Raw genomic sequence first — 21,415 nt, forward strand, 5'->3', positions numbered from 1 at the left:
CTTTGCAAAAAGAATTTAAAGCAGTATTTTCATTAGCTTGACTTGTTTGCAATATAAAAAAAAATCAGTCGAAAAGTGCATTGAGAATCACACTGCTTTTCCAAGCTTCACCCGATAAATGTTCGTCATTATTATATTCAAGATTGACATTTTTAGACGGAAAGTAAATCTTTGCAAAATGCTGTAGAAATGGATAAATACACATAATGGGGACATTTCCCCATTCCATGTATATTTTTTATTTCTTCGACATAGGAAATGACCAATTACACAGCTTAAAGATTTTTTTCATGTGGGGAAATTTCCCCAATATTGTTAAGTGTTCACGTATGTGTTGTCTTCCTGTATGGATGTTTTCCCACTACTTGTAATTTAATGGGGAAATTTCCCCATTTCGTATTCTTTTATCACCATATTGAAAGTCATATTTAATTTGGGGATATTTCCCCACTTTATTCATGATGTTAATTACAGTTACTTACACATACTTCTCAAACTTATAATTATATTTGAAGAAAAGTGGGATATTTCCCCAGTCTGAAGGTCTTTTTTCTGGGGATATTTCCCCAGTCTAAAGGTCATTTTATTCCGGGGATATTTCCCCATTTTCATTTATTTTTAAATCCATTATGATAATAGATGAGGACAAATTTCAATGAGTTTCATCATTCTTTGTTGCTGCATGAATATAAAGTTAACATCAGGTGTAATTCTGGATAAATTTTCACTAATTTTTAGCAACTGAATCGCCTCGCTTCTTCAAATAAGATGTTTTTTACAATAAACGTTGACAATCTTTTTGTTTACCGAATTTGAAACCACACTAAAAAGAGAATAAAATAGATTTTCTCTTTTTCAAATAGAACGCGTTCAAAATAATAATGATGGAAAGACAGAGAGGGATCTAACAATAAATATCATCTTTTTTATCTTATAATGATACAGAAATATTTAAAAACAGGCTATTTTCTATATACCAATTGGAACCCAAAAGAGTTTAAGAAAGACAATTAAACAGAAATACCATAATTGAGCATAGACTACAAATTGAATAATATAACAAAGTTAGTGGTAAAGTTAGTTCCTGGCCAACACTTGTAACTCTTCCAATGTCTCTGCAGCTATTCCAGCTTCCATATCTTCTTCATCATAAGAATTGCATGCTGTTTTTCTTTTCTCTAAAACAAGTCTACTAAAATATGAAGCAATCTGAGTAGCTGATAAAAATTCATCTTTGGAAAAAAATCTTTTTCCAAGGCTGCTTTTAGCACTTCTCATTTCTAGGGAAACCTCTTCTGGGTCACACTTGTGTCCAGTTCTTTCTCCCTTTGAAAATTTTTCCTTCAAGAAAGAAATTTGTGTGGTCGTGAATTTTTTTACAGTTCGTCTTTGTTTTAGACCCCATCCTTCACACAATTTGCAGGAATTTTCACGTTCTGTAGTTTCGTGGCAACAGCTAGGTAAAACAACCAATTTCTGTTCAATTTTACTAGCATATTGTATCTTAGACTTATCAATTAAAGATGAAACCATTGGTTTTATTCTATGAGAACCAACATCCAAATGTCTGACCAAATTACCATACTTGCTAAACGTTGATAGACAATTTGGTTCTGAACAGGTAAACAGGTTGCTCCCAATATCATCAATCTCTTCCTCAATATCAACATCTGATTGATCTACTGCAATACTTGATGCTTCATTTCTGCATTCTTGAACTAGAACACCTTGCCTGGCTGTTCTGGATGGAATTGAACTAAGGTGGCCAGCAAAAGCTTCTACGACTGTAATATTACTGCAACTCAACAACTGCAGCTTTAGTGATGAATTGGTAAGAAACTTTCCCTCCCCTATGCCATACTGTCTGAACACCCTTATACCTGTTTGTTGGTAGGCAAAGTTGTTCAGAGTTGTAATATTATTAATTTGAGATTTGATCTCTTTCTTGTTACAGCTCTCTGGAGGTAGTGCAACAACCACAGCTACATTTCTTAAACTGCATACCTGAAGTGCTTTCTTAAAATCAGCTGCAGTGCACACATCATGTCCTTCATTCACATATTTTCTAATTGCTGATTTTATGTGTGCAGCCCTCCTGTCACAGATAGATTTTCCTCCCTGAGGATCAGCAAAATCCATTTGCACAACCTTAATGTTTTCTTCGCCGTTGATAAGTGCTATTTCACTGACTGCCAAAAAACCATGGAAACATCCAGCATTGTCTGACCTTATGTAAGCCTTTTTGAGGGAAGGATTCATTTGTTGAAATTGTTGGAGAGTGTTTCTTAGTACAGCATTTGATGTTCTTGCATCTTGGGAAGCATTATCAAAGACATGGATAATAGTTTGCATTTTTAGGTCATCCGTATCAGAAGTATGATATGATCCTACACTAACATGCCAATTTAACCCTCTTTTGCCAAACCATTTAGACTGAGACTCTCTATAGCGCATGGGCAGGAATTTCATAGCCCAGTCTCTCTCTACCAAAACTTCATCTTTTGATAATTTATGCAGAATTTCACTTCTTGCTGTGTCCTGGTTATAGGATCTCAGGAGGTGTTTCTTCCACTCTTGGACGGCCTTTATACTCTGAAATATAAATATTATACAGGTACATGAATATTAGTAAATATGTGAAATGGTGCAATTATTTATATAAGTTAAAGTTCGGTTTAGAGCTGTAATTTCAAAAGGAGTTTATTATTTATAATGCTCTTTTATTGTAAAATAAGAACACTATTTGATGGTTCTCACATAGGTGTAAGAAAAATGCTTGCTTGTAGCTAATTTGAAATTAGATTCATTTATATTTCTAGTGATTGACATTATTACTTTCTTTCTTTTTGTAATGAATGTATCATTTTGTAATTCACTGTGTTTCAGGGGGATATTAAGGTATATGTATTACAAAAAAAATGTTGATGATAGATAACCTAATTTGTTTGATCTCTTGCACTATGTGAATTCAGTATTTCCCTTTACTTGACGTGTAATACAGTATGTTTTCATTTAATACAGTTACTCAGTTCTTTTTTTTGGAATTTGACTTTTAGATGAAGAAAAACAATGATATCGCAGCATCATTTCATACCAGTTTTATCTTATCCTGGTATTAAGATTTCTTGCTACATTGAAGACCTGTTGGTGACCTTCTGCTATTGTTTTTTTCTATGGTCGGGTGTTGTCTCTTTGACACGTTCCCCATTTCCATTCTCAATTTTATTAAGATGGACTTTTGTGTAATAAACATTTACCCTCATTCATATTTTTTTTTCATTATGATATATGCAGTATAGATATACATATACAGATGAATACTCTGCCAACTATTATTAATGAACAAGTGTGGACACAAACCAGCATGAATAGTATCCACCATTCTAAGACTATAACATGGCAATAAATAGATCCTAAGGATTGACAATTTATTCTACCAAAACAAAATTGGAACTTGATGTATCAGTTGTCATATTTAAACTATATTATATACCAAATATAAAATCAAAATCTTTAAACATGATGAAAAAAAGTGTCAAAGACTGATTACGTTTTTTTATTTTCCTAATTTCCTAAGTCCAAGAACCATAACTTTGCAAAAATCATCAGACCACAACAGAATTGGAACTTCATCTGTAATTTGTCATGGTTAAACTATACACCAACTATAAAATCAATATATTCAAGAATGACATAAAACTAGAGGCTCTAAAGAGCCTGTGTCGCTCACCTTGGTCTATGTGAATATTCAACAAAGGACACAGATGGATTCATGACAAAACTGTGTTTATAGTGATTGTGATGTTTTTGTAGATCTTACTTTACTGAACATTCTTGCTGTGTACAATTATCCCTATCTATAATGATTGGATTCAGTGGAAAATGTTAGTAAAAATTTACAAATTTTATGAAAATTGTTAAAAATTGACTATAAAGGGCAATAACTCCTTAGGGGGTCAAGCGACAATTTTGGTCATGTTGACTTATTTTTAGATCTTACTTTGCTGTAAATTATTGCTGTTTACAGTTTAACTCTATCTATAATAATATTCAAGATAATAACAAAAACCAGCAAAATTTCCTTAAATTACCAATTCAGGGACAGCAACCTAACAACCAGTTGTCCACTTCATCTGAAAATGTTAGAGTAGATAGATCTTGACCTGATAAACCATATCAACCCTTAGCAGATTTGCTCTTAATGCTTCGGTTTTTGAGTTATAAGCCAAAAACTGCATTTACCCATATGTTCTATTTTTAGTAATGGCAGCCATGGCGGTCAGTTGGCCGGGTCACTGGACACAAATTTTAATCTAAATACCCCAATGAGGATTGTGGCCAAGTAAAGTTTAATTTGGCCCAGTAGTTTTAGAGGAGAAGATTTTTGTAAAAGATAACTAAAATTTACGAAAAATGGTTAAAAGTTGACTATAAAGGGCAATAACTCCTAAAGGGATCAACTGACCATTTGGTCCTGTTGACTTATTTGTGAATCTTACAATGTACTTTGCTGACATTTTTGCAGTTTACAGTTTATCTCTGTCTATAATAATATTCAAGATAATAACCAAAAACAGCAAAATTCCTTAAAATTACCAATTAAGGGGCAGCAACCTAACAACCAGTTGTCCAATTCATCTGAAAATTTCAGGGCAGATAGATCTTTACTGATAATCAATTAAACTGATGTCAGATTTGCTCTAAATGCTTTGGTTTTTGAGTTATAAACCAAAAACTGCGTTTTACCCCTATGTTCTATTTTTAGCCATGGCGGCCATCTTGGTTCGATTGCCGGGGTTCGATGGCCGGGTCACCGGACACAATTTTTAAAAATAAATACCCCAATGATGATTGTGGCCAAGTTTGGTTTTATTTGGCCAGTAGTTTCAGAGGAGAAGATTTTGTAAAAGTTAACGAAGACGGACGACATACGCCAAGTGATGAGAAAAGCTCACTTGGTCCTTCAGGCCAGGTGAGCTAAAAATGTGGAAAACTGATTTATCAGACAGACAGGATGAAATCCCTAAGTCCACTTCAGCTTCAATGGTAAGGGGCTTTATGGGTATTTGGGAGATATCAGCAAATATACAATGGGATTTTTTACCTGTTCAACCATGTATATGGTGTCATCTTCTTGATCAGCTGACTCATATAATACTTCATCTGATGATTTCTCTATTTTTACCAGGGTTTCTGTTAAGTCATCACATTTCTTACACACTTGGTTGTGCTCATGTTGACAAGAAGCAGTATATTCTTTTGATTGATCTGATAAGGCAAAGTTACAACAATGGTCTGCAGTTTCAGATTCTTTGGAAATATGCAACTGAAAAGAATAAAAAAGTTCATGTTATAATTATCTTCATTTTTGTTGCAACTGAAAGGAAAGTCTGGAAGTTAAGAAAGAGTTTCTTGAATGTGTAGCTACTCGGTATTGTTAGCACAGTTGTGTTTAAGAGTTGCTGGTCTACAATGTCCTCAAATATTGGAGAATTTTTTTTTTATGGAATTCAGAAATTCATTTTTTTTAATGGAAAATTTAGATGTGCATAATATTCTCATTTTGTTTTTACATTGATACACAACATGACATTTCTTTGAAATAATAAGTTAATTACCTTGTATTCTATTTTGAGGTACTGCTTCCCAAGGGTAAGGATTTCTGGATAGACTCTTGCCATAGTGCTCCCTTCCCCAGTTTTCCAAGTAATTCTGCAACTTTTTTAGATCTTCAAATGCTTTGGCTCCATCAGCAGCATAGTTGTCCAACCCCTTCATGCACTTTCTAATGTTTGGTTCAACTGCCTCCATTATTCTCAAATAGATCTTGAACTTGCTGTGGCATCAAAATGTGTGTCTTTACAATAGGATTCATATTGTTCAATAACACGGGTTCTTACACTGTTCAATATTATTTTGGCACATGAAACACTTCCCCTGATGAAATCTTGAGATGTGTCTCTCCATATGGTGCATCTGTCATTATGGATGGACTCATAATGAAGTCCATGAAATGGCTTATCTGCTCATCTGTCAAACCCTCTCGACTATATGATGTTTTACTAACAGGTTGTCCAGTACCAATCATTGAAGAATGCTTTCTGGCTGTGGTGTACTTGTATTTTGACAAGTCAGGAATAAATTCCTTAATTGCTTTCAAAGAGTAATTTCCCCAAACAGAGATAAAATCTGTCTTTGTGTTCCCCAATCTGTGGCTTGGTTATATGCAGCAGATAAAACTTCAAGCATATCATGGTCATCTGATTGTGTTGAAGACAATCTTTGTAGCACAGCATTTGATAAAGAAGACACTTGTCCAGGAGCAATAACATTCAAAACTTCTTGAAAGATTGAAGTTGCTGTATTTGTGTGATTTCTTCTAGTGCGCTCAGACGCTTCCTCCAATTACACTGTAGCTGGCTGACTGGGTCTAGACCACAAACAGTCAAAAAATAATCCAGGGCTTTTCTTTTTAAGTCATTTTCAGGCACAGACTCTTGGCTGTCAGGCCGCCAAACACTACCCTGAGATTCATCATCTGTAAAATCTGTCTGGGAAAATTCCTACAAAGAATATGTTTATATCAAATTTAATAAAAAATCTTGCACTGATTATAAATATTTAAAAAAATTAAGTGTTATAACATTTAGTGCTGAACTTAAAATTTGATCGAGGTATAGCCAATATACACATTTAATGAATTTATACCTATGAGAGTGTTAACGAGGTAATTTTCCATAATATTAATATTTCCAAGCAGGCAACTCTTTTTAAAAAAAGTTCATTTTAGAACTTGTCCGAGATAATGCTGATATTAACCTTTAGTACTAGTATAATTTATATACAAAAAACCTCACAGGAATTCCTCCTTTGGGAGCACTTACAAAACTGGACATCCAGTATTTCTATGTCCCCGCAAAAGTGCAAGGAGGATTAAAAATAACATTAGATGTGAGTTTCCATCTGATGATTTAAGCCTTTTTCAACTGACTTTTATAGTGCGTTCTTATGTTGTACTGTTATACCACTGTCCTAGGTTAGGGGAGGGTTGGGATCCAGCTAACATGTTTAACCCCGCCACATTATTTATGTATGTGCCTGTCCCAAGTCAGGAGCCTGTAATTCAGTGGTTGTCGTTTGTTTATGTGTTACATTTATTTGTTTCTCGTTCATTTTTTTACATAAAAATTTAGTTTTATCGTTTGAATTGTTTTAAATTGTCTTATCGAGGCCTTTTATAGTTGACTATGCGTTATAGGCTTTGCTCATTGTTGAAGGCCGTATGTTTACCTATAGTTGTTAATGTCTGTGTCATTTTGGTCTTTTGTGGATAATTGTCTCATTGGCAATCATACCACATCTTTCTTTTTTTATATTTCCATGGAAAACATATGTTGCCAAGAAGTGACAAGTTTCAACAGGAAGTTGAAAGGCAATGAAATAAATGCACACACTATAACACAATGTTAAAGCTTTAAGCCATATATAAAGATTGTGCCCAATGTTATGTTGATGAGAAAAGTGTGACAAAAGTTTTTGCGACTCCATCGATGAAGACACTGACACAGGCAACATATAAATCACTAACAACGGATGATAGAGTAAATAAGTCATATATATCATCTTGAATATAATGTAACAATATCAATGTGTTTTAGTTTTAAACTTACTGTAATTTCAGTTGTCTCACTTTCTTTTACTGATTCATTTTCTACAAATTTGTCAAATTCTGCAAGGTAACCAGGACTGCTGCATTCCACTTTCTGCTTGTTTTTCACATACATTTCATTCTATAAAAAAAGAGATTTGTTGTTATTTTATTTATTCTTAAATTAAAAACAAATAGAAACAAGAATAACACAATGAGGGTAATTAAACCAGTCTTGTTTTTTTCTTTCTTTTTGTGTCACACCATTTTTAATCTATAACCATGACAGTGGAATTTGCTAATATCAAACTTTACCTTCATTGTTCCATCAGTAACAATATGTTAAATTCAAAAAGCTTTTATGAAAAATATAAGCAACAGTTCAAAGGTTATCATTATACATAGACACTGGACCAGAGCTGCTGGCTTACCAACTAACCTGCCTGTGTGCCATACAATACATACAACCAAAATATAAATTGCATGATCTTTTTTTGAAAATCTAGTTAAAAAATTAAAGATTCTATAAGATATTTTTTTTTTAATGAGCTCTATGCAAAATATTTGCCATTTTTAATTTTCTGCAAAAAAATCTCTCAACACTTCCATACCAAAATTTAAATGACAGCAAAGTTGACAAAATAATTCATCAAAATTAAACTAAAGTCAGAGAATGGAAGCCAATTTTGGGATATTCATAAGAACATATACATACAGACAGACATGGGTAAAACATAATGCCCCATTAACATAGCGGCGGAGGCATAACAATCAGATTTGAAATAGAAAGCTTCACAATAGGTGCTGACCTTTTGTACCCCACTTTATATAATAAATGGAGACTGTGACACAGATGATGCCCTCGTTCAGATATAATACCATTGAGAGGCATACAATTAAGGATTGGTAAAGGTAACACCAACCAAATTGGAACTTGATCTATCTTTTGAGGTTATAAGCATTATGTATAAGTTCTATAATTTTTGTTTGAGGAAAATTTAAGTAAGAGAATGGAAATCATTTGGGGAATGACATACAAATGTACAGACAGATAAGGCTTATGCATATTACCTGTTTATCAACAAGTGTTGCATAAAAACATAAAAGCTCTGTCAAATATGACTTGATATATACATGTACATTATAAACAGCTGACTTACTGTAATTTCATATCTCTCACTTCCTTCTACTGATTGTGATTCTTCCATAAGATAGTCTAGTTGATCTGCTAGGTAAAACTGACTGTGCAACTCCATATTTGTCTCTAGATCTCTTTCAATACAAGTTTCATTCTGGAAAAAAAATCAATCAATTCTAATCTGGCTGCATCATTTAAATATGTATATATATGGAAAATAACTGAATCTACTATGTTTTTGGAAATCATATAAAAATGAGTATACCCAGTAACCCTATCAATATTTATATTATGATACAAGGACCAAAACTGGAAGGTATTGTACTAGACTGCTCATCCATAATTTTTTTTCTTCTTCGTTTTGGCCTTTTGGCCAAGTTGGAGTTTGAACACCGCCAATATAAGGATTTCCTGATGTGGCTTGATTGTAGATCAATTGTTATGATGAAGTCTCAATAATAATAATTTGGTAAAGAATAGAAAACATTTTGTTTATATATATAATTTGAAAGCAATTTGTAAGGGATTTGCTTCTTTAAAATCAGTAAATGGTTTCAGAAATTTTTTGTGATTTTAACTTGAACTAGCTGGCATGATCAGTAACTGCTGCGAGTACTCTCAGATCTGTACTAATTCTTTTTGTTGTTGGGATATACAAGTACCCAGCCACGTCCACTGTGACTGTGTGTTTTTTTTTAGATTTATTTCTATTTGTATTCATCTGATGAGTTAAGCTTTTTCCAACTGATTTATTATAGTTCGTTCCTATGTTGTACTGCTACACCCCTGTGTCTCAAGTCAGGGGTTGGGTTGGGATCCAGCTAACATATTTAACCCCACCACATTATGTATGTATGTGCATATCCCAAGTCAGGAGCCTGAAATTCAGTGGTTGCCGTTTGCTGTGTTACATATTTAATTTTCGTTAATGTTTTTGGTAGATTAATTAGGCCGTTAGTTTTCTCGTTTTAATTGTTTTACATTTGTCATTTCAGGGCCTTTTACAGCTGACTATGCAGTATGGGCTTTGCTTATTGTTAAAGACTGTATGGTGACCTTTAGTTGTTAATTTCTGTGTCATTTGATCTCTTTTGAAGAGTCATTGGCAATCACACCATATCTTCTTTTTTATATTTTTATAATTGATTCTTACATTCAGCTGGCATTCATAATCTTTATTATCCTTTGTTTCATGGTCCTTTAATTCTTTCACTATTTCTTTCCGACAAAAAGTACACACCCCTGTAAGCAAAATGTAAAAAAAAACTTTACTTTATATTGAAGTGGAGGATGTCATAACTGTTCATGACTAAATATCATTCAAAGCATGATAGGTCAAAAACATACAAATAATGTACAGCATGGGTTACATGTAGTTACAATTTATTATGTTGTTTGGATTTGGAAGAACTAGTTATTTGGTTTATATGATTGATTGATGTTGTTTTAATGTATTATCAGGGAAAGTAAATCCTGACATGATTACAGAGTGAAAAGTGAGGCCCCACATGGGGGGGGGGGGGGTTCCCATAATCACATTCATCATTAACTATTTCTTTAAACTCAAGAGTCTGTAATCAAAAAATCATGTAAAATTTGGTTTAGTAATCAAATAATCAGTAACAAATGGCCAAATAATCACATTTATAATCAATAACCCCATGAGGATCGAGGTTCAAAGGTTTGTTATTCATAGTTTGAATATTGGTTCATTGGACTTATTCTTTTAAAATAGATTGCTACCTGATCCAATCTGTATTAATTGGTGTCTTTGTTTCCACAGATAAAGGGACTGACACAAAGCAATAGTTCCTTTCAAAAGAGGTTTCTTTCTTTTTTGTGTTTCCTTTCCCCTTGAACAATATTTCAGCATGCATAATTGACTGCTTCTCCATCCTAAGCCTAATCTGTACCTATGGTTTGGACAAATTGTGCATTGCTCTGTTGGTATATCAAACAATCCTCCACGATATTTTAATAAGTCAGCTTCATTATTGACATCTTTAAAGTTTATATGAAAACGTCTGCAGTGAGATTCAATGGATTTGTTGCATGATATAAGAGGTAGAACTTTGTTACAATCAGCTTTAGCATTTGACTCACAAAATATATTATTAACACTAGTAAATTCTCCAAAGCTACAGCATAAAGGATTTCCACCTGCAAAAAAATAGAATCATTTATCAATAAAGTTAGAAAAAATCAATAGTGAAATATCGCTTTTACAGCAAACATATCTAACACATGTCTTAGGCCTAAATCAATTTATTGTTTGTTTCCCCAATCCCGACCCTGCCAAGCCAGGTGTGGGTAGGTAGGTAAAAAAAAAATTTTTTTTTCAAAAAGCCTGAATATTATTGGATGATTTTGCAGGCCCGAAAATCAGAAATGAATAAAATAATATTTGACTTATTTTTGACAATAAAATTTCATGAGTAGGATCACTTTTGAAGGGTCGGTAGGGATTGGGGAAACAAACAATATTTTGTTTTAGGCCTTATATCAAAAGTTTAATTTATTTTCCAAAACCAAAAAAATATTTCTGACCTCAAAATTGAAATGACTGTAAAAGGTCTATTATCATAAATAACATACAAAAAATAAAATAATTCCCATGACCATATTTTTAAGTTATTGGATGGATAATTGTTTAAAAAAAGTACAGTGGCAGGTTAAAGTAAATGCATATTCAGGAAAAGAAAATGATATTATGCATATTCAGTGACTCTTATTTGCACAAAACTCTAACATTGAACTGGACTTGTTAGAGCCAAAACTTTAAAATTGGGAAATTTAAGCAAGAATGTCCAAAATCGAACCTTTTTCTGGAAATTCACGCATCAAATTCAAATTTGAAGTTATATTGAATAACTGCCCCTCCACCTTTTTGTATGTATGTGCCTGTACCAAGTCAAGAGCCATTAATTCAGTGGTTGTTGTTTGTTTATGTGTTACATATTTGTTTTTCGCTCATTTTTTTATATAAATATAAGGCCATTAGTTGTCTAGTTTGAATTGTTTTACATTGTCATATAGGGGCCTTATATAACTGACTAGTCACTACGTGGTATGTGCTTTGCTCATTGTTGAAGACCGTATGGTTACCTGTTATTGTAATTTCTATTTCATTTTGGTCTCTTAAAGAAAGTAATGTCTCATTGGCAATCATACCACATCTTCTTTTTTATACATGTAGGACTCAGAGGTGTGATGGGGAAGCATAGTGCAATGGTGTTGCTGTTGTGCTTTGGTCTGACGTTTTCAAATACAACATTAAATAACACTTTCAAAAACAATTTTAATAACTTCACCTTCTTGAAATAATACTAAAGGATTGGTAGGTAGGAATAGAAGATTTTTTGATTAAGGAAAGAATTCAAATAAATGTTTTGTAAATAGATTAGACCGTTGGTTTTCTGGTTTGAATTGTGTTCCACTGGTCATTTAGGGATCCTCATATAGCACGCTTTTTGGTGTGAGCTAATTCTCAGTGTCAAAGGCCGATCTATAATTGTTTCCTTTTTATACATTGTGACTTGGGTGGAGCTAAACGATGAATTTACACAGACCTTCAAAACAAAAATTGTTTACTGTTTATCTAAATATTCAAGTCAATATTTCTTGCGCCTGTCCCAAGTCAGGAGCCTCTGGCCTTTGTTAGTCTTGTATTATTTTAATTTTAGTTTCTTGTGTACAATTTGGAAATTAGTATGGCGTTCATTTAATATCACTGAACTAGTACAATGTATATTTTTGTTAAGGGGCCAGCCAAAGTACGCCTCCGGGTGCAGGAATTTGAATTTCTCGCTACATTGAAGACCTGTTGGAGACCTTCTGCTGTTGTTTTTTCTATGGTCAGGTTGTTGTCTCTGTGACACATTCCCCATTTCCATTCTCAATTTCAAATATGCTCCATTTAAACTTTTAAATAAAAATTGGTATACTTTTTTTTACTTAATAATTCTGCGTCCAAAACAAATTAAAATTTTAAAGTTCATAATTTGACCCTAATAAAATATTCCATAGATTTCACGAATGCATGACTAGCATGCTAACCACTGCACCATCAAATTAAATGGTTTTTTTTTTACATGATTGACTATTGCATTTTACATTTGTATATCTGATGGACACAGTCAAATTATTTTTTCGCGACAACTTCACAAGTCGAAAACAATTTTTTTCTTTCAATTTTAGCATTACATATAGTGGCAGCTGAGGGTGAAACAAACAATTTTTTTCTCAGAATCAAAAACAAATTATTTTTTTCTCCAAAAACTGGAAACAAACTTTTTTTTCCAAAAAAAAACATAGCTCCCCCCCCCCCCCCCAGAAAATCAAATGGTTGCTGCCTAAATATGCAGCAACTTTTGATTTAATATATTATTAAAGGATGTGATTTAAACATGTTGGCTCCTGTAGAAATTGTGACGCACACTCAACATATAATAAACCATTGCAAGAACACTTCGAGTTTGATAGGTCTGTAGGTGACATGTTTCAAGGGGAAATATTGTTCCTATATATTGAACATGATAACAACATATATATCACATTTTTTTCAGTAGAAGTATAAAATGCCGAGGACCCTTTCAACTGCAGTCCAGCCCTTTTAAGGAATTAACTTTTCTGTTTCAGTTCTAAATAATAACTTGCATGATGCCAACCCTACAGGAACGTACGCACACAGCTTATATTGCCAGTGTATAGTTTACACTTTGATTTGAAATTTCTGCCTCTGTTGTAACTATATATATAATATTCAACATGTTCAAATATTAGATATATATATATATCAACGTGTGTTGTGTTTTATATTTATAAAAATGGCCAAATTATGGATGATTTTTTATAGGCATGTGTTGTGTTTTAAATTAAAAATTGCCAAATATGAATACTTTATTAAACAGTATACATGTATTGTAGTATGTGTTTTATGCCGTGTCCACAAATGAAGACAATGTTTAAAGACTGCAAACTGAATATACATGCACACCATGTACACTCCAAGTGGGATTGCAGTACCTGTTACATACAACATGTACAATAACACCTTTAGTGTCTCTTAAAGTATTTTTACATGCTTTGTAAAGGAACAAACATTTGATATTATAGGGGGAAGGAGAGAGAGGGGACAGAAATTATTAAAACAAGAAAGTGTCCTCAGTACAGGAATGCCCCACTCGCACTCTCATTTTCTATGTCCATTGGACCGTGAAATTGGAGTAAAATCTCTAATTTGGCATTAAAATTAGAAAGATCATATCACAGGGAACATTTGTACCAAGTTTGAAGTCGATTGGACTTCAACTTCATCAAAAACTACCTTGACCAAAAACTTTAACCTGAGGCGGGACAGACGGACAGACGAACGGACTATCGTAGGTGGGGCATAATAACTTGTCCTGGAAAAAGCTGAAAATAAGTAAATCAGCCAGGCTCAGGAAAAAATAAATAATATTAATAATCTTTTCTCTATAGATACTACAGGAAAACTCTGGATTAAGTTGTATAAGGGGTTGAAAATGGGAAAGCAGATCTCCTTGGAGGGTTTTTCAGGGGCCCAGGCCCCCTATTGAGGAAAAAAATTGGCTGATTAAATATAATAATATAGCGAATCATTGAAGCATGACTGGAGTGGCCCCCTTTTAGGCAGTCAGTGGGCCCCCTCTTATGAAAGTTCCTGAATCAGCCACTGAAATGAATAGTTGCACATAAAAAAAAACAAAAAAACTGCTTTATAGCAAAAGTGATATTATACACATCCAGAAAAATTCTGCTCGCATTTGTACTCATCTTGCGAGAAAATGTAAACGAGTCTGACTAAATTAATGGCCAAATGAATAAGAAAACTTAAAAAATTTCTACATCTTTTGGTAATTATTTTATAGAACTGGGTCATGACCACAGGAAGGTAGACTATCCATATTTATATATTCTATGGATAGAAACAAGTGCCTGTGGTCTTTACTTGAAGTAACATTTTTGTATTTGCAATATTTTTTTCAAGAATGTCAATTTCAGTTGAAAATGACAGGACAATTTATGGTTGGGAACTTACTGTACTATCTTTATCTTTATGGAAATTGAAAAGTAATTTTTATCCTCCAGTCAACCCAGTAAGGCAGTATATATCCAGATATTTTATGGCAAAACAGCTTGTGATTTGGACAGTGCTCATATTTTTTATTTGTACCTAGAAAACTGAATGGTTGCAGTGTGGTGGTTAATATTTTTCAAATTACCTGATTTTTGTGCCATAATTGTTGTTCATATTGTATGTACAGTATCTAATTGCTGCAAAAATCTTGTAAATCGTCTGCAATCCTCAAATCAATGTTGTTGTCTGCTGTACAGGAAGTGTGTAAGGGAGATAATCGAGTATCTCAGTTGTCAGGGGAGATAATCAAAACATGTTCCAACTGCATTTCATTCAAATTTTCAGCTTTCCGTAACTGTCCTTTTAGTCATTTGCTACCCGATTTTCTTTTATTTATTTTTCAACTAGCATGTCTGCTTGTTGTTAAATGTATAACTTTAATGATAATATGTTGCGCTTTTGAAAAAATGAATGTTGAACATTAATTAAATTTATCGATCAAAAGGGGCAATAAATTACACAAACCACTCAAATATCCTTTGACAAAATGTTATAATTATTATTTCTATAATTTTTCCTTGATTTATTAACTTTTTACTTCAGTATAAACATTTTCTTTAATTTTTAAGCGTTTATTACGTTGTAAAATGTGTATAATATGTCAAAGTACAAAACAGTCATTGGTTATATATGGGTCCCAGGTTAAGGGTCCTAATACACACAATAAAAACGGATTTCATCAACAAAAAATGTTTTTTTGCCTTATACACGATGAATGCATGAAAATATCACCATTTGAAGAAATTCTATATTTTTCTATTTTCCATTTTTTTGCTGAAAAGCTCAATGATTCATGTCCCAGCCTCTTAAGTACTTTTAACTGCACAGAATTCTTTGATAATTTTTAAGTCACAAGCTTTCCTGAAATGAAAATTGAATTTATTTTTATGACACTATGATATAAAATTACCTGAAGTTTTATAGCATACATTCTAGTCTAGGAATTTGTGGCCTTTTTTTTTTTTTATCAAAAGGCTCTATTTATTATCTGATTATCTGGCTGACATTAGATGGTGGGCATTCTAAGTACAAAATGAAGTATGCAATAAAATTGAGAATGGAAATGGGGAATGTGTCAAAGAGACAACAACCCGACCATAGAAAAAAAAACAGCACAAGGTCACCAACAGGTCTTCACTGTAGCGAGAAATTCCTGCACCCGGAGGCGTCCTTCAGCTGGCCCCTAAACAAATATATACTAGTTCAGTATATTATTTTCAGTGGTCATGTTATGTATAAAACAATATGTTATTTGTAATCTTTTTTTTCTTTCTTTAGGTTGAATATAAAAGTAATACCTTCACCAATATTGTATGCCTGCCACATCCTCAAATGACTATTCTCAAATCTAAAGTTGTAAAAACTTGTAATATTGGTGATGGTATCTTTATTCTTGGTGACATCTAAATCATGGATTGTGTCCACAACCTTCACCCTGTAAGGTTGTCCTGGTACTTTATCAAGTGCCTACAAAAGATTGGATACTAAATGAATTCAATAGAAACAATAAAAAACAAGACCTGCTGTGATATCCCTGATTTTTAATAGGTACCCATCAAGATTCAAAGATTAGGTGTATAAAGCATAAATATGAATATTATTGAATCCACTTAAGGCAACTGTATTGCAGATCCACATAATAATACATTTTTAATTAATTCCAGGAAAACATGCATTTTTAAACTTGCAAATTCTTGAAAATTTCAGTGAATAGAGAATGTTCTTTTACAAACTTGTAAGGTTTTACAAAAGAAAAACAAACCTTTTTCATATCATAGGCTGTTGTTACATCTCTGCCTTCATTGATGTATCTTTTAATTGCAAACTTGGCATGAGCTGCCTTCCTGTCACAAGGACCTGTAATAGTAATTTTAAGACTTTAAAGTACTTTCTTTTTTTACTTAATGTATTTTATTCGTAAGGTTTAATTAAGTTAGATTTTCGTATGTGTCATAGGGCTGTGTTATTACAAACAACCTCTTAGGAGCATGTATCATTCACCTGGCATCTATGCATATTACCAATTTCTAGTTGCAAGGGTCATAGTCAAATCAAAAGATTAGTTCAATTTTAAAAAGAGGACATCCTAAGAGCCACAATAAACAAGTTTAGTTCCAATTAGCAACTTAGTTTCATAAAAAATTTTTGAAAATCATCCCTTCTCTTAGATTAAATATTTTTTTAAATTACCTTTTCCATTTTGAGCTTCGCTGAAGTTGTATGTGGAGAGTTTGGAACCTATTTCATGAGGTAAAGTTGATAATGTCAAAGTGCTCTTGTAACAACCAGCATTATCACTGAAGATAGATATTTCTTTTAAATTGGGAATAGCTGCCTCTAAATCTTTCACAACATCACAAATAACTGCAGTAGTTGTTGGTGCATCCTGTGAAGTTTGATTGTTAAATATGTGAATATGAGAAAAGCTGCACATCTTTGTTTCCAGTTTTACCAATGATACTGACACTGCCAGTTAATTCCCCTTTTAGCGAACCAATCCATTTGGCCCTCCCGATATCTTCTTGGCAAAAATTTCATTGCCCAATCACAAGTAATGATGACATCATTAACATTCATTTCTTTAGCTATATCTGTTCTGGCAAGTTCTTGATTTTTAGACCTTAACAGATGTTTTTGTAGTTCTTTAATTCCTTCAACAGCCTTCTCAACCTAAAATAATTGAAAATTTGTTTTAAAATGGTAAAGTAATAATATCAAGCAAGTAAATAACTGCTGGCATGGAAACAACAGACAAATATAGAATAACAATACATTGTCTCGAAATATCAATGTTATTTGTACAAGGCATAGAAACAGGTAGAAAGCAAGGCTGTGTCGAGCATTTCTACCTGTTTCAAGCCGAGTACAAATAACTTTTATATTTCGAGACAATGTATGGTTATTCTTTATATACTGCAGCTCTTAAAACTGTTCTAAATGAAGTATTTAGGGTAAAAATCATTGTTTTTTTTAATTTGGAGTGGACGACATTAAATTTTTTCAAACCTGTGTCATAAATAAAACTGTATGGAACGGCATTGTCAACGTCATAAACAAGGTGATATACGGTCAGTGACTGTATGTACAGTAAATGCAATTTGACTGCTCAAATAGCACAGCTGTAGTATATATTATTATAACATTTTCTTAAAATTTGTAATTTGTTGTCATTAATAAATGAAATTCATATTACTTCTACAGGGTCTTTCTTAATGAAAAAGCCCATGCACTGCCCTGAAATTCGTATGTAAACTATGTTCATAGAATATCCCTAAAGTTTGCCAAATTTGAGTGTAGTTTTTACTGGTTTGGATAAATATTTGCCATTTTTCTTAAATAAGTAATATTTTGATTCTCAATCATTTGGGAAATATTGATGATTATTTTTAAATAAATGAGATGGATTGATACGCAGGTAGGACAGAGGCCTGGTATTTCTATGCCAACACACAAAGCATGGCAGAAGGGACAAACATGGAACTAATCTTAAAAAATTTTAAACAGTTTTCAGGTATTGATGTTGATTTTGATTTATTTTCCTTTCCTGCTGTTAAACTTTGTTCATAAATAACTTAGCATAACATATGGTTTTAAAAAAAAAATTGAATTTTACCTTAAACATTATCGCATCTTTGTTAACCATCTCCTTACTTTCTGCCACACTAATCACCTTCTCTGAAACTTCTTTAATTTCTAAGCAACTTTTGCATCGTTGGTCATGCGAATGGGAACATGCAAGCTGTAACTGATTCCCTGGAATGCTGAGACCATAAGCCATGCAGTGGTCTTGAATATTTGATTGTCTAGCCAAATGTACCTATAGATTATTGAAAATAAGGTATTAAAACATGAGTCAAATGAGAGCCTGAAATCACCTGTAATTTCAATTTTAACTAAGGATTTTCTCTATTGTGTTCTAACCACTCTAGTTATTAGATAGATGTATAAGTCAAAACCTGCATTTTACCCCTATGTTCTAATTTAAGCCACCATCTCCATGTTTTTGATTGGTCAAAACTTTTATTAACTAGATACCCTATAAAGAAACATTCAGATTAAATCCAGATGATTTTGGCAAAGTAGTTTCATAGAGGAAGATTTTTGAAAAAGTAATAAACTTTCACAAAAAAGGTACAAAATTGTGATTTCAAGGACAGATACTTCTTAGGGGGTCAATTGATAATGTTGATCATCTACCTAATTGAAGATTTTATATTTTTATTTCTTACACACTTAGTCTGCTTCATATATGTGGCATTATGCAAAAGGGCAATTACCTTAAAGTCTGCTTTCAGGTATCTCTTTGATTCTATCAATTGCTTTTTTAATTCTTCTTCTTTCCAGGTGTCTAAAAATTCCTCTAAAATTTGGAATGCACGGGATCCTTCCATAACATAGTTATCAAGGCCCTCAACACTTGTTCGAACAGAGGCAGCACATTCTGTAAGAATCCTATAAAGAGTGCTTTTACCTATTAAAAAAAGCATGAGAGACAACTTTACAAATCATCAAGTTTATATTCTGGAGTACAAATACTTAAAACATAATAAGCTAAATTATATAATTAAACCAATGCATTTGATGGGTGATTAAATTATATCCTGAAAAATTTACTGGTTGCTGATTTCTAACAGCCATCATTTTGAACTTAGTACTTTACACAAAAATGTGATATTCTTCGTTACCTATTTAAACATACATGTATTATACAGTATAGAATTTATAGTGCAACTTTCTTATTAAGTAAACTACATTATAAATTGGATAGAGATTTTCTCAAAAGTAAGACCACATCTTCTTATAATACATTGATTGATTCTATAGACCTCTGCCTTTGTTTTAGGTTAATTTCATATAGAGCAGTCCATATTTAACATATTGACCTGGTAAAAATCCATGATTGATAAATTAACATGCATATATATCTTAAAATGACCCTTCATGACTGCCAAGATGAAGAACAGGAATAAAACCATGTTCATTGATAAATTGTATTTTGTAGAAATTTGAAAATCTTCCATTTTTATGATATAATTATTTACCAAGGGGAGAAATGTTATCTTCTTCACATAGCTGATAGTACTGGTTTATCAATGCGCTGGATGATAAACTTCTAATTACATTTGGAATGGTTACTACTTCGCCTGTTTCTAGTTTCAGTGTCTTTTGGCCATACGGTAAATCTTTAATCACATGACTAGATGTAACAAAGTCTATAAAATGTTCTAAGCTATCAATGTTGATCTTCACTCTTTTTTCTGTGAGTTCTTTAACTGGTAGACCAACCCCAACATTTGCAGGATGCTTTTTGGCTTCATAATACCTCCAAGCAGTCAAACCAGGTATAAACTATAATATAAAAGTACATTGATATCAATCATGATTGATATGTGTGCCTATTACATAGAAACATGGAATACTTAACCATTGGTTATGATATGTTCTCTGATTTATCATAACTGAATATTTAAACCAAATATCAATTAATTGAAATAATCAAATGGTTATTATAGGATTAAACAGATTTTTCCAGAGGTGATTGATGTGTAAACCGGGGCAATTAACTCACAAACTGAATAAAAGTCTGAAGGACTTTTATGTTTCAGACTTTTAGGTTGAGTTTGTGAGTAAGAGTTACTTATTTTATTTAATTTTTTTTGTTTTTACATTTTTGAAGCTTTAAAAGTAGTTAGCAACAGTCAGTATCATTACTTAATGCATTCTAAGTGTCTATTTTTTGGTTTTTGATAAGAAATCCTCTAGACATACATTTGGTGTTCAACGTTTGCTTCTTTTTCTACAACTGGTACTAACTGTTAGAAACTGACATTGATTACTGCAAATGGCAAACACATCCTTTCTTGTGACATTTTTATTTTAACTGATAAATTTTTTTTAAGGGATTTTCTACATAAAAATTGGCTGCTTAACGTTTTAAAGAGCTGTTACTTATACATGTTGACGGTCAATCTATATTTGAAAATGATATGACAGGTAATGTTATAAACTTTCCAAATGTCATTAATTTGTTGTTGTTTTTTCAAAAGAAAATAATAAAAAAATGTTTCAGTTTAAAATATAACACATAATGGAAAACAATATACCAATGTTCAAATAATGTCAGGACTGAAAATATGTGTTCCTTAAATGTCTAAATCACATCACAATCTTAAAGGAAAAAATGAAAAAAAAACATGGCATTTGTTTGTTTTATTTAATCAGGACATTATGCGCAAAGCACTATTTGAAAATATTTTCATCAAACTAGTGTTTTTCTCAAATAATTTTAACATTAAGCTAGCAGATAAATTTGCTCAATGCCTCCGAGGACTATTTGTATTCTTAATCTTGAAATTAGCACCTCAGTTTTAGCTTAATTTATAATATATAGTATTGAGAAAGCACTAGACCCTAAGTAGCTGAATTATACTAAGAAATGCAAAGCTTGAATGTAAAATCTTAAAACTAG

At 32.4% G+C, this 21,415-nt stretch overlaps 2 protein-coding genes across 2 annotated transcripts; both read right to left on the reverse strand.

The window, feature by feature from the left end:
- Positions 1-890: 890 nt before the first annotated feature.
- Positions 891-15,290, reverse strand: LOC139507763 (uncharacterized). Its single transcript, XM_071295860.1, has 6 exons — positions 15,032-15,290; positions 10,530-10,946; positions 9,940-10,028; positions 8,809-8,940; positions 7,671-7,790; positions 891-2,592 (listed from the first exon to the last, which is right to left on the reverse strand). Exons 1-6 carry the CDS (start codon positions 15,045-15,047, stop codon positions 1,078-1,080), a joined length of 2,289 nt encoding a protein of 762 aa, XP_071151961.1. The 5' UTR covers positions 15,048-15,290; the 3' UTR covers positions 891-1,077.
- Positions 15,291-15,790: 500 nt separating this feature from the next.
- Positions 15,791-17,432, reverse strand: LOC139507766 (uncharacterized). Its single transcript, XM_071295861.1, has 4 exons — positions 17,137-17,432; positions 16,709-16,803; positions 16,245-16,413; positions 15,791-15,807 (listed from the first exon to the last, which is right to left on the reverse strand). Exons 1-4 carry the CDS (start codon positions 17,378-17,380, stop codon positions 15,791-15,793), a joined length of 525 nt encoding a protein of 174 aa, XP_071151962.1. The 5' UTR covers positions 17,381-17,432.
- Positions 17,433-21,415: the final 3,983 nt, after the last annotated feature.

The sequence above is a fragment of the Mytilus edulis genome, unplaced genomic scaffold, assembly GCF_963676685.1.
Source record: "Mytilus edulis unplaced genomic scaffold, xbMytEdul2.2 SCAFFOLD_675, whole genome shotgun sequence".
Classification (NCBI taxonomy): Eukaryota; Metazoa; Mollusca; class Bivalvia; order Mytilida; family Mytilidae; genus Mytilus; species Mytilus edulis.

Coding starts and splice junctions, on each gene's coding strand:
- LOC139507763 (XM_071295860.1), bottom strand. Junction 10,029..10,529: donor ATTAATACAGATTGGATCAG/GTAGCAATCTAT, acceptor TTTTGCTTACAG/GGGTGTGTACTTTTTGTCGG. Junction 2,593..7,670: donor GTGAGACAACTGAAATTACA/GTAAGTTTAAAA, acceptor TTTATATTTCAG/AGTATAAAGGCCGTCCAAGA.
- LOC139507766 (XM_071295861.1), bottom strand. CDS start 17,380: ATGTGCAGCTTTTCTCATATTCACATATTTAACAATCAAACTTCACAG. Junction 16,804..17,136: donor CGAAGCTCAAAATGGAAAAG/GTAATTTAAAAA, acceptor TTACTATTACAG/GTCCTTGTGACAGGAAGGCA. Junction 16,414..16,708: donor CAGCCTATGATATGAAAAAG/GTTTGTTTTTCT, acceptor AATCTTTTGTAG/GCACTTGATAAAGTACCAGG.